Source organism: Pipra filicauda, unplaced genomic scaffold (assembly GCF_003945595.2).
Source record: "Pipra filicauda isolate LSUMZ 115617 unplaced genomic scaffold, ASM394559v2 scaffold26_size5592650_pilon, whole genome shotgun sequence".
Lineage (NCBI taxonomy): Eukaryota > Metazoa > Chordata > Aves > Passeriformes > Pipridae > Pipra > Pipra filicauda.
The window spans coordinates 1,854,118-1,867,325 of NW_024104387.1; the positions used below are offsets into that span (position 1 = coordinate 1,854,118).

General features: G+C 36.8%; 1 protein-coding gene across 13 annotated transcripts in view; it reads left to right on the forward strand.

Moving 5' to 3' along the window:
• The window catches only part of PLEKHA7 (pleckstrin homology domain containing A7), a 161,245-nt gene that overhangs the window by 119,856 nt on the left and 28,181 nt on the right, over positions 1-13,208 (forward strand). For 9 of the 13 annotated variants that reach the window (XM_039382479.1, XM_039382480.1, XM_027737160.2 and 6 more), the window contains 5 exons: positions 1,233-1,727; positions 6,926-7,442; positions 9,510-9,596; positions 9,977-10,096; positions 11,884-11,937. In XM_039382479.1, the coding sequence (XP_039238413.1) occupies positions 1,233-1,727; positions 6,926-7,442; positions 9,510-9,596; positions 9,977-10,096; positions 11,884-11,937 (1,273 nt within the window). The remainder of the gene's footprint in view (positions 1-1,232; positions 1,728-6,925; positions 7,443-9,509; positions 9,597-9,976; positions 10,097-11,883; positions 11,938-13,208) is intronic. The other 4 variants (XM_027737165.2, XM_027737173.2, XM_027737168.2 and 1 more) reach the window with 1 other exon arrangement.

Here is a 13,208-nt window from a genome sequence, read left to right on the forward strand (position 1 = left end):
CCCTAAAACTGCATGAGAAAGAAGACTGTACTGTGAGACAACCCTGCTTTTAACCACTGGGGCTGTGAGGATTAAAATGTCAAGTGCAGTTTCTCAGAGTATCTTGCACTACTGCTTTCTTTTGGCCAGTCAAATATAAGCAAAGGATCAACATCTCTTCCAGAGCTTTGCATCCTATATTAAGACTTTCTGAATTTCATTTAAATTTCAAGTAACATATAACCTGGTACCTGGATTTTTCTTTATCATCTTTATAAGGAATAATTAAAAGAAACACTGGGGTATTGGGCACATTAGAAGTATTGATCCAGTGTCCTTCCTCCTAAGTAGACTATTCATTTCTAAGTAGACTGAAGAGAAAACAATTGTGTTACTCAGAATTTACCTTCCATAAAGAAGCTGAACTTAATTTCAGAGAAGATGAGGTGCTACTCCGAGATCAATGATATCCCATTAAATTGTGAGAGAAAAAAATGTTGTCAAGAAGGTTATTGCAATAAGGAGATGAAGAAAATTGCAAATTAAGTATGCTATGTGTCAAAAGCAACATGAAACTTTTAGGATCCTTAGACATTTTATAGCGTGTTCGAAGTTTAGTATCAAGATTTCTAGTGTGGACTTTTTGAAATATTTAGGCAATAAGGTAAATAAGTAAACTAGCGTGCACTGCAGCATGTGTTAGGAACAATGGACATTTTTAAATTTGTTTTTTTGTTTGTTTGTTTCAGAAATAGCCTTCCTGTAGAAATTCCCTGGACAATAATATTGACTCAAATGTAGATATTGCTCTGTTCTCTTGGCCAGAAATGACTAGTCCTTAAAGCATCTACGAAGATACAAAGAGACTTTTTTTTACTTTGCAGTGAGCAGTTGGCAGTTTGGTTTTGGTTTTTTTGGCTTTCAGCATTTCCTAGGATAGGAAGACTTTCTCTTTTATATCTTTTTGTACATAATATTACACAAGTTGAACACTTTTTTTGACAAAATTAATATTTTCAGTCATTTTTACAGACGCGTATAAGTAATTTCTGCCTCCTTGACAACACTGTAAAGGTAACTTTTGTCTAACTGGGATAACAACTGAGTTTTGCTGAACATATCTATCTTAACATGTCAGTTATATCACAGCCTGCAGAATACTTATGTGAGTATTCTTTCTGAAAAAGTAATGAGACCACATCAACTTTTCACAATTACACAGTGTTCATTACTGACATGTATTTTCTTTTCAGAGAAACTGAAAAAGTGGATCAGCAAGCTGTTCCCCAAGTCAATCATGTGGATGCCAGTAAAGAGTGTGTGAAGGGAGAGATTACAGATAGAAAAGAAAGTTATCCAAAATCAGCTGAAATGCTTGGATATGATAAGCGTGAAGAGATAAGAAGAGAAAAGGAGGAGGAGGAGCGTTATATTCACAGAAAAGGAACTCTGGAAACTAAAAAGGGAAAGGCCAAGCACGTGTTAACAGAAGCTGATTCATTATTTCCAGACTTAACGAATGCATCGAAGGCATCGTGGTCCCAAGTAGCTCAACCTCAGCCAGCTGAGAAGAATGGAACCCTTCCTAGTTCATTAAGTGTGAGTGCTGGCCTAGTGGAGCAGAATGGTACTGGCTCATATAAAAGAGGGTTTGTTCCCAGAGCAAATCCAGATAAGCAGTTTCAAAGAAAAAGTAACATGGCTCAAGTGGAACACTGGGTAAAAGTCCAAAAAGGAGATACAAAAAGGTTAGTAATAGGCCCATCTTTAAATAGATTGCCAGCTGGCATTTTCTTAAGCTAAAGGAAAATATGTATTAGTAATATCTTTGGTGCAAATCAGAATGATACTTTACAGAGACAATATATAAGAAAACTTACTTTCTCCTTCGGTGCAGAATGGTAGTTTTCAGGCGTTTATCTCATGGGAAAGTCAGTATGGGATTGGCTAATCAAATCTCTTTAATGTTGTCACAGTATTGCAAACAGAATAAGTGAGATTAGCGTGCTGGGGTTATTTTACTGTTTTTAATCACTGTGGATACTTAAAACTTCTTAAAATTTGCTTAAATTTTGAAGAGCCGGAAAGTGAAGTGCAGCTCTCAGTTACTTCTTATTCATAAACAACTGCACAATATAAATGATAGATAATTGTTTGTTTTCCACTTAAAAGTAAAGAATGCTGATTGCTTTTCTTCTCCCTTCTGTTCCTGTTCCAAACATCCATTCACTTCTCTATATCAGATCACTGCACTCGAAGTCACAGTGTGTGCATCCCATATTGAAAGGTGTCCATATATTCATTTAGTTAATGCAGAGGTCCTAGGATGTTCCCATGGTCTCCAGGATTCTCTTTTCCCTTTTCAGTCCCTGAAAATTACATAATTTGCACCAATAGAAGGAATGCACACCGGAATGCTTTTGTAGTTTGAAAATCCCATAATTGCTTTACTTTTGAAGTGTGCAGTCGGATTAAGTACCAGTTGAAAAAATGAAGTGATGTATATATGCATTTGTTCAGAATGTCACCTTGTCTCAAGGGGCAGGAAAGACAGTTGGGCTTGATGCTCCTTGTGAGGATTTTTCAAATATGCTTAATCTACTGAATCAGTGTTTTATAAATTTGCTAAAATCTAGTTAGAATATACAGAAATAAGAGACATTGGCATGTGGTTTTTAGGAGGAGGAAAACATTTTGGACATTTTTTTAATGCTTATTGAGGCTAATGTTTGTCACTTTAGAGCCAGTAAGAAATTTAAGGCTTGCTAATTTTATATGGAAGTCCATTCTTCTACTCTTTTATCTTTGGAATTGCCCTTGAAGAAGCTTTCTTACTTTTTGATATTATTTAGCATTCTGCTAGACTTCTAGAGTCAATTAACTTGCATCTTTTTGACTTGGATATAATCAGTGCTTCCCAAAAGAATATGACTTTAATGAAGAAAGATACTTGGTAAGTTAGTTCTTATTACACACATAGATGTATTTGTCTGAAATAATACAGAAAACTATTGATCTAATTAGCTAATGTTTAGAAAAACTTCTGTTGGTGTTTACATCAGAAGTATTGGCAGTAAGAGGCTTGACTGATAGCTAAGTATTGTTTGCTTCCAAATTAGTCTTTCCAGTAAATTAACTTTAGGCATGTATCAGGTGTAGTGTGAAGATAATGGTATTGCAGGAGCCAGGTTTTTTTCTAGATAAAGCCAGCTACCTCAGCTGGAGCTGCTAAGTATTCAGTGAAACTAAATTTATATATATATATGCATCTCTCTCTCTCTCTAAAAATGTTCTATTTTAGCTCAGTTGACCTGTTTCCTTTGTCTCTCCCTCCAAATGGCATTATGTTTTCTGTGTGCAGAATAAATTGCACGTTACCCTCCTGAAGATTGATAGATCTTTTAAGCGGCACCTTCTCTCAGCCTGCTGAGGTTGTTGCAGTGTAGTCAACTGACAGATAGAAGCTGCATGTTAGTTGTCAAATATCTTTTTGATTACAGGATATAAAATTCAAGCTAGAGATGATAATTTGATTGACATTCCATTTTGATTTTAGTAAATATTAGTGGATCACTTAATTTCTTAATGCTTCTTGTTGACTCTTGTTCCAGCTGAAATGTTACAAATAAAGAACTCTGAGTCTTCCAAAGCCTGGATAATTTTTGAACACAGAATGAGTACAGTTTTATCTGTGTCCTGGCTCAGGTGTATACAGATGCAATGCTTGCCAGCAAGTTCGTTATGACGAGAAAGAACTCTTTCAGCTAGAGCCTTCACACAAATACAGCATTTGTTCATAGAATTATTTGCAGGAATTGCACCTTTAATAAAGATCTTGATATCTTTCAACTCGATGTTTTGCTTCCCCTTTTTATAAAGCACTCAGAACTGTTTGCTAAGTTGTAAATGTTAGCTGTCACTTCAGCTGTCTCTTAGTGAACTCTCTGCTGCGCTACAGTGACATTCAGTGTAGTCATCTAATCCCACTCTGTTCTCAGCAGATGGGAGTACCTGCTTTGGTAAGGTTCATGCTAGCCTTTGAGAGAGGTCTTGAGAATTGGAAGAAGGTTTGAAAGGAGGCTTTCAGGAGATTTTGGTTTTAAGTGCTTAAAGGTCAGGACCATCAAACGGCAGCTGCTCAGAAATTATTAGGTTTTGATCTGGTTCCAGTGCCTGCATAGACATAGTCACTGCGTAATTGTGAAGTATTTGCTATTTCCAGCAGTTTATTTGCACTTAAAAAAATATTTAAACCTGGTGAAGCTTAATATTCCCCAACTAAATGCAGTCATGTTAAGACATTTCTTTCCTTCCAAATACAGCGTTAAAACATTTCTTGTTGTGCAGAACTTTCTGTTCCTTCCTGATTTGCGTAAGGAAGAAACATTACTTGTCTTTGTTAGCTTCTGTGCATTTCCATGAATGGCTATAGTGTTTCTAATAATAGTACTTGTTTTCTTTTCAACATTTATCGTCTCTTTTTACAATATCTTCTGTGTGGTTGCTTTCCATTGCAGACCCCAAATGATTTTTGTGGCCAGTAATCATATAATATGGCATCGGGCTATTTATTCACTCTTCAGTGTCTGCTTTCTTTTTTATATTCTTTATATCTCATCATTCAAGAGAGGGAGATTCTTAAGAACAGCTGCATTTGCTCATTTTTACTCTTAATCCCTGAGAAAGCAATTGTCCATAATCCATTGTGGACTAATTTGAGTCGTTTGGGACATGGTTCTTTTTCTAGCAATTAATTAGTGCCTATTTTTATATAATGCAAGTTATTTCTAAGGGACTGAAACCTTGTGTGATAGAGATGCCACTGGGTCAAAGCTTGTCATCTCAGTTTGAGGTTTGTCCCTACTTCATAGACTGTTAAAACACAGCCTGCTTGTATGTAGGCATTTAGTCTGAATATGACTTTATGACTTTCTCTGTAATGCACATGCAGCTTTCTTCTTTTGTCTAGCTGGTTGAAGTATTGCATGAATCTAGCTCTTCCCAGCTGCTCCTATCAGACAAATTCATTCTTCTCTAGAAGAAAGGCATGATTCCCCTGGCCCCCAACAAAGCTCATGGAGTCTTTGTTTTCAGGCTGGTTTTGCTCCTAAAGCTGCTACCCCTGGTGACTGCACTGACTACCATTAATTCCAGCTGATCCTGATCTCAACACTTTACCCTTTAATGTCTAATTAGAAAATAACCACACACAGATGGTTTGCAACATTCAGCAGTTTGCTTATGCCTTCATGAGGTCTCCACTAGGTTGGAGTATGGGAGCGTTCAAACCCCTTTCCCTGTTTTTCTGCAGAGAAATCACCAAAGGGATCTCTCCAAGCTTCATACTTTCCTCAGATGTCCTTTCAAAACATTATCCACTCCAAGCTTTCTCAGTTCTTATTCCTATCTAGAGAACAGAGGATTTCTACCAACTTTCTACCATGTGATTTTCCTGTGAAAAAAATGGGCAGCAAAGTACAAAACATACAAAGTACATGTGATACAGTGAATTAGGCAATTAAAAGAGGTTACATGACCACTTTATGCTGATCTTTGAGTTGCCTTTGTTCATACTACGTGCCTGCTTTAACCTTGAAATTTGAGGTAACGTCAAGGTTCTGTGGTATAAGAGAGCAGGGCTTTTACAGGTTTGTAATCCTCCATGCGGTGCAGGGCAGTTACTCTGCTTTCTGGCACGAGGAATTATGTATCCTCTCAAGAACATCCATATTTCAAGACAGCCTGACAGTGCCAAATCCTGCAAGTAAGAGGAGACAGAAGCAACTACTGAGCAGCAGTTATTGGTAGCAATTCTTTCTCCCCTGCTTCTGTTGTTCTTGGATGCTGAAGAAAGACTGTTCTTTTCCATCCTGCCCTTTCTTTCATATGGAATTCTTGCATTTTCCAAACCATGAGGGTCCCCTTTCGTGCAGAGTGGAGTTTATTGAGTGGAATGATGAACACACTTATGAGTTTTTTAAGTTATGGTTTTTTGGTTGTTTTTGTTTAGTTTTTGTAATGGTGCTCTGTAGCAAGTCTAGCAGAATGGTTTTCTGGTTGGAGATTCTGAATCCATGGGCGAATGACTGCAAGTACAAAAGCCCCAGATGTTTGACTGGAGAATCAGAAATCAGACAGAGGCAGATTCATATGCATGAGGCTATGGAAAGATTTTGACTTCAAAGTAGGGAGGAGCTAATTACATTTTGTCAAAGCTTTTGCCAGTTCTGTCTTAACTCTTTACCTGCTAAAATGTTTAGTTTCTACAGTTTTAGTACATTATGGATGCAGTACTAAAGCCAGGATCATTACAGCTCTTTTTATATATCCAGTTCATCGTTGACTTGTTGTAAAAAGCCTTGTGTTGATAAAACAGTAGAACCAGTAGCATTAGGTGAAAGTAAATCATACAGACCTGGGGACTTTGAGCAGTTTCTTGCCTTTTTTTGCTTCATTCATATGAACAAAAATTATCTGAGATATTCTGTGACTGGTGAGATTTCTTCTTGCACTTCAAGATATTTTTTTGTAATGAGCGTACATTTGTTTTCGTAAACTGCACCACCTAGTGGTGAACAGGCTTTCGGTGAAAAGGACTATTTTAATTTATGGATTTACTCTTTAAACATAACAATAATTCCTTTCTTCATGTTCTTGACTTTCTTTTTAGTCTAAGGAAATGCTGCCCTCCCTTAAGTTTATTTTTAGTAGTTCATCCTAGGTTAGACACTAGATTAAAAGTCTGTATTTATACAGTGTAAGATTTTTGTGCAGTAGATTTCATCAGTATTACTTTGATAATATTTCTGTAAATTGTTTTAAAATTACTGTTGTATTTTATGTCTCATAGCTCCTATGCTTATGTCATTAGAGATTCTTTTTTATCAGTCACTCCCGCTCATCAGTGTATGCTAAAATTTACGCTTTTCTTCCCTTCTCTTTGCAGCCTCGCTTCTGATCAGACTCTTCCACGTCAGGGTCCCAATCCTCCTTTTCCTGAAAACTATCACACTTTGCCAAAGAATACCAGGCAGCCTTCAGGGAGCTCACCACCACCAAACCGCAATCTGCCGAGTGACTACAAATATGCACAAGATCGTGTTAGCCACTTGAAGATGTCCCAGGAGGAAAGGAAAGCAAATAAGGATGGAACTGTTTGGCAGCTGTATGAGTGGCAGCAGAGGCAGCAATTTAAACACGGCAGCCCCACTGCCCCGCTTTATGTAAGTTCTTCAGACTTTATTGATCGTGGTAAGTCAAAAAGTTCATTAGATGTTCCACGATCAATATCTGTTCCACCCTCTCCATCTGATATTCCTCCACCTGGACCTCCAAAAAACTTTCTCCCAAGGAGACCACATACTCCTGCAGAAAGGCTTACAGTTAAACCATCTGATGAGAGACAGACTGTAGACGTTCCTTTTGCTGGATCACCCAGGAAGATACGAAATCATGCTGCGAAGGTTTGTATGCATATAACTGATTTCAAACTATTCTTCATGTGGCGTCACACATGGATAATTTATTTAGTTATGTTTCATTGCATCCTTCCTTGTGTATGAAAGATCATGTAAGTTGTAAAAGTTAATACAATGAATAATTTTCTCATCAAGCTCTTATCATTCTGATCATTTCACATTTATTAATTTTTGTCGGTTAGGAAAGGGAAATTGGTGGCACATCACATGGGTTTGGAATATTTTTATTCAAAAACTCAAAGGAATATGTTTGGATATATAGAATACACAAATGGTAGTATTTTAAATATAGAGTAGGTAGGCAAGAATATAAAACTCAGCAGGATGAACTCTTTATTTATGCTTATAGCTTTAAGTGTTTGCCATGCCTGCTTTCTCTATGTGTTTAGCTATTGTAGTTACTCTTGCAGCTGATTCAGTTTTTAGTTATGGCAAAAAACACAGTTATTTTTCATGCATTTGATAGTTTAGGTCCGTTGCAGAGTCTTTATCACTGGGCTAACCAAAATCAAATAGTGCTGGTCTGAAACTTCAACCTTCTCCATGATTTCAGTGTGGGTTTTTTTGTTGGGACTGTTGTACCCTCTTATCCAGAGGTGACAGAAGTTTCCCTATTCGGTACTCCACATGGCTCTCCTTGCCTAAGGAATTTGGGGAAATTCATGATTGAATCAATGAAGGATTGACTTGTCTTGGTAGCTCTTACACTGGAATAATTGGTGGTGAAAGCCTCTCTATTCACCTAATTCTGTGACCTCAGCCGTGGACTCTGGTGGGGAAAGTATTTGCCAAGAAAGAGACTTGTAAATTCAGATACCCGGTGTGAATTCAGGACCGTGACTTCAGGCTGCAGCTTTGTGCACAGTTTAGGTTTTTTTCCAAGTGTATATGTGGTGTAGCTGTTGGGCGTCTTTCAGCATTTATAGGTTTATAATATTCTGTCAGAGGATTAAATAGTCTAGTGATGTGCAGCACTGGAAATTAATATTTTTTTAACGCCTAATTATATTCTACCACACATTGGTTTCTCCATGTGTAAGTGGAAGGAGCATTACATCCCTTACGAAGGCATGTACAACAGTCTTTTCCCTTCCTCATAAAATAAAGCTCTTTTTATGGCATCCTGGCTTTACCATTATAGGGAAACACGGTTTTCCTCGTAATTAAAACTTCTCTGTGGAACTTCTGTGAAAGTTTCTAGAGAAAAAGGCTTATGTTTTCGTATGTAAGCACACAGCATCCTTTTACATTTAAATCTGTACTTCTGCAGAAATCTATGACACTCCACACTCACTGTAACGGCTTATTAAATTCCATCCAGTTACACTTAAAAAAGAAAAGGGGGGGGAAAGCAAAACAAAACAGCATTCAGTGAAGTTCAGAGACAGGAATAAAAGTAAATCATGAGACATTTAGTCTGTCTTGAAGAAAGCCATAAATTTTGACTTTAAGAGAAAGATGAAAGGATGGGTGTGCAGTAGGTTTTCATTTTGTAAGCAGAGAGGGGCAGATCAAATTTGATTATTAAAAAAACCCTTGGTATTAATGGAAGCCATTGCCACAAGGTGTCAGTCATGTCAGTAGCTTAGTGTTCCCTGGCTAAAAGAGAACATTCACAGTTGTTACAGTGTGGAGTACAGGCCTACTGTTGGAGGGCATAAGCCAACCAGCCTTTTTCTGGGAAACATTGTGGGAGGGAACTTTATGAATAATTTTTTTTATTTGCTGGAAGCCACTTTGCATGTTCTGCTGAAGCACCTTGTACTGCCAGAATCTGCTGATCTGCCCCAGGGTGCTAAATTTGCATTTGTTCATTCATAAGTTTTACTTGCGTATGAAAGATCATGTAAGTTGTTGATTATATAAGTTGATGATTAAGTTTTACTTAATCATCCACTTCAGGCTGGCCCATGAATGTTACCCTGATCTAAGCACCCTGGGAATTCAAATAGAAAATCTGTGGCAGAGGTGCATTCTGAGTTTTCCCTCGAGTGCAACATACCTGTGTCACTTGACACAGTCCTTAAGAGTTCTGGCCGTGGCTTCTTGCAGAGCTCCACTCACCTGGACCGGCGCTCCCTGCCTGCCGTGGGCTACATGACACACACCGTGAGCGCGCCCAGTTTGCACGGCAAGTCGGTAAGTGGAGAGCGCAGCTACTCTTCCTTTTGTGTCCTCAGAGCGTTGCAGTTAAGTTGTAAAATCCTGCTCGGTACTCTTTAATCTTAACTTTATTGGTTAAAGCATAAATAACTCGAATGAGAACTTAATCTTAACCACCTCCCAGTAAAGCCTGTAGGAATTTTGCTGTTATTTGCAGCATGAACAGGGGTGAGATGTCTTGTTATTACAGGATTCAACTTTTATTGTGTTTATTTGACCAAATGCAGAGTTAATTGAATAATTGCTTAATCATGTCAAGTAACTGCTTTCTGGGCACTGAGGTGAAAAATGTAATTATAGTTACTCTCCCTGAAGACTGCTAATTTCCTCTTTACAATGTGTCTAAATACCTGCAGCCCGAAGAGCTAACATTGCTTCTCATTCGATTAAGGAGGCATCAGGCTAAGTTGGCTAGTATAAGAAATTACACAATCGCACAATTACTGCAGCACTTGCCAACTAATTCCACCTATCAGGTCAGCTGCTGCGTGGCTCATCTGTGCAGTATGACATTTTGTGACTCTGCAAATGCTTCATTAGTGGCATGCTTGGGTCTGTGCTTTCTTGCCCATTCTTTGGTATTCTACAGTTCCCAGGTTGTTTGTCGTTTTTCTTTGCTTACTGTTTTTGCTGTAAAAGGTGAGCATTTTAAGTTATATGGCAGCAGTGCATATGTTTCAAAGTGTTATTTCCTTCTTACACTATTTCTGAAAATGCTGCATCTTCAGAAATGTGGGTTAAAATACTAAGTAAGTTCATTCTAAAGCAAAACCATTTCTTTGTGCTGCTTTCATGATGAGATTGCCTCCCTGTGCCATGTGCTGCATCACCTGCAAATTGAAATGCATCAGCCAGTTTGTACATTCATATGAGCTTTTAACTGTGTTGGTTCTGCAGGTGATCATTGATTCATAAAAGCTCAGGGGCGCCTTGGATCATCAACAGTGCTCTTGATTGCACTGGTGTTATGAAACTTGTAAATATGAGATCAACCAGAAATGTATTTACAGAGCTCTCTGGTTCCTATTAGAGCCTCAGAAATGGAGCCGTCTGGGAATAAAATGTGGTGACTTCTTCGAACTTGTGAAGGCTTTGGCCCAAAGCTAAAGGAATTTTTTTGAATTTGAAGAAGTTTCATTTCCCGACTTACCTCACCTACAGAACAATTGCACTAAGATGGGCGATAATAACAGGGATTTCTCCAAAAATGGGCAGACTTTCTAGTCAAGTCCTCAGCCAGCCTTACAAGCTGATTGGACAGGAATTTTAAGTGAACACCTCTAAAGAAATGCAAGTGTGATCTATTGATTTTATGGCATAAAGGTTTTTTTTTCTTTTTTAACTACACATTCTCATTGGCTCAAAACTTGAGAAAAAATATAGTTGTGTTTTTCTTTTATTCTGAAGCTAAATATACCCAGGATATAAAGTCCTGTCAAAATAGCAGTTAAAATTCTGGAAGTTTGGGACATTTTGTCTGACTGCAAAGCACATTTGCAACAGTTAAAATTTTATTTTTTTCTGTATTGCAAATACCCGTTTTGAAAAGAGGAGAAATAACTTTGTTATGACTTTTCTTGAAGTGACTGTAATGAAGATGATGCTAGACCAATATAACTATAAAATTAAGCTGATAGCAATTACAGCTGAGCCAAGGAAAAATAAGAATCGAGTTGAATGCTATTACTTAAAAGACAAAATAGATTCTCTAATCATGAGATATTTTTCAGTATTTTAGTCACAAAACTTATTTCATACTTTCCATGAATAAAGGAATTAATATTTTAAAATGTGTATGAATTGTGATCAAAAGTATTCTAATGATTAGTTACATGATGGCTTCTAGTTACATCTGACATTGTTAGGTACAAGTCTTCTCTTCTTCCCCCAAAGAGGCAGGGAGGACACCACCATAACTTTTTCAGTGAAGGAATAGTCAGTAGAAATTGATCTTGAAAGTATAGCTTTTAAAAATGTATTGTTTGAGGTAGTTCTGTGTCTCATTAGAGGTGGAAGGCAAAAATCTGTGTGTTTGAAGGATGGGTATAAGGCAGTAATATTCTTGCGAAATATTTTGCCCATTTTTCAGCTGTAAATAGCAATATGCTGGTGGAGCAAATGTGCTTTTTTATGTACTTCCTACTCTGTTATTTTGTTCCCTCTTTCATCTATTTTCTTATATATAATCAATGCAAGTATTCTGAAATTGTTTCAAAAATTCAAATACATTGCATTGTTTTTTTCCCTATGCACTTATCTGAAGGCTGATGACACTTATATCCAGTTGAAAAAGGATCTGGAGTATTTGGATCTAAAGGTAAGATTTTACAGCAGTATATTTCCTTTTTTTTTTTTTTTTTTAACCCAGTTCTCTTTTGTGTATCATCTTTGTACCTGCAGATTTTCAAGTCACCTACTAGTCAGAGACAGAAACTGTGTGTTTTTTGCCTCACTGTTGTGCTTAGAATATTGAGTGTCATTTTGGTAATGATTGTACAATTAAAGTGAAAACTCAGAAAATGTAGTTGCTTTAGTTTGTAGGAGGAACTTGGGTTACTGGGATTACAGATGAATGATATGTGGGTTTAGGGAAATCAGATAAAAAATCAGGTTCAAAATGTTTCTATGCTGTAGCATTAGAACCAATATGAAGTCAACACCTCTAAGTTAAATTATGTGTTCTTTTAATATTTTTCTCTTTAAATATTCTTGAACTGGCTTTTTCCTTGTTTTTGTAATATGCCATATTTATAATGCCCTGTGCTCTTGTGAAAATGTGGTGATTAATTAGCACCTGTCATTGTTTTTGTGTTATTACAACTAAGAGATTTCAAATGCACCCATTCATCCATCCATTCATAATCTGACCAAGTAATGTTATGAGATATTCTTTTAAAGAAAAAATTAAATAATGTATTGAGCATCATATCATCTCTCTAAATGAAATTACTTCTGTATCTGGTGCACTTGATGGTTAGTAATTTGAAAGCAAATCTAGACTTCTTAGTATCAGGTTTTGAAGGGGGAAAAGCCCACCAAAATGGTATAATCATTTTGCTTAGCAAAGCAGTCTGCCACTTTCAAAGGTGTGTAAGATGTCTCACCATATATAAATCGTATGGTGTTCCTGAAAATCAAGGTGGAGGGAAATTTGGCACTTTGTTCTCCATATTGTTTGCATGTACATAGTTGATGCCATGGGGTATTGCATATGTGCAGCTAATGAGCTGACTGCACCTATGAGGATGTGTATTTCTATTTTATCTGATGTTTTAATTGCTGAATATATAACCAAATATATAAACAAAAAATATTAGTAATACATTTTATACATATATATATAATATCATATATAGAGAGAGATTTAATATTTATCATATAGATGGTATATATAGTCTAAATTATCAAATATGTAAACTGTTGGAATCATTAATATACAAATTTAAAATTGGTTAGACACATTTAATTTTAGGCCTTGTCCTTGGTTTGTTCATGGCTTTACCATGCATCCCAAAGCGTCAGCTGAATTTTATGACAAATTACAATCTAAAAAATTCTACAAGTTGAGAAATTATTAATAAACACAGT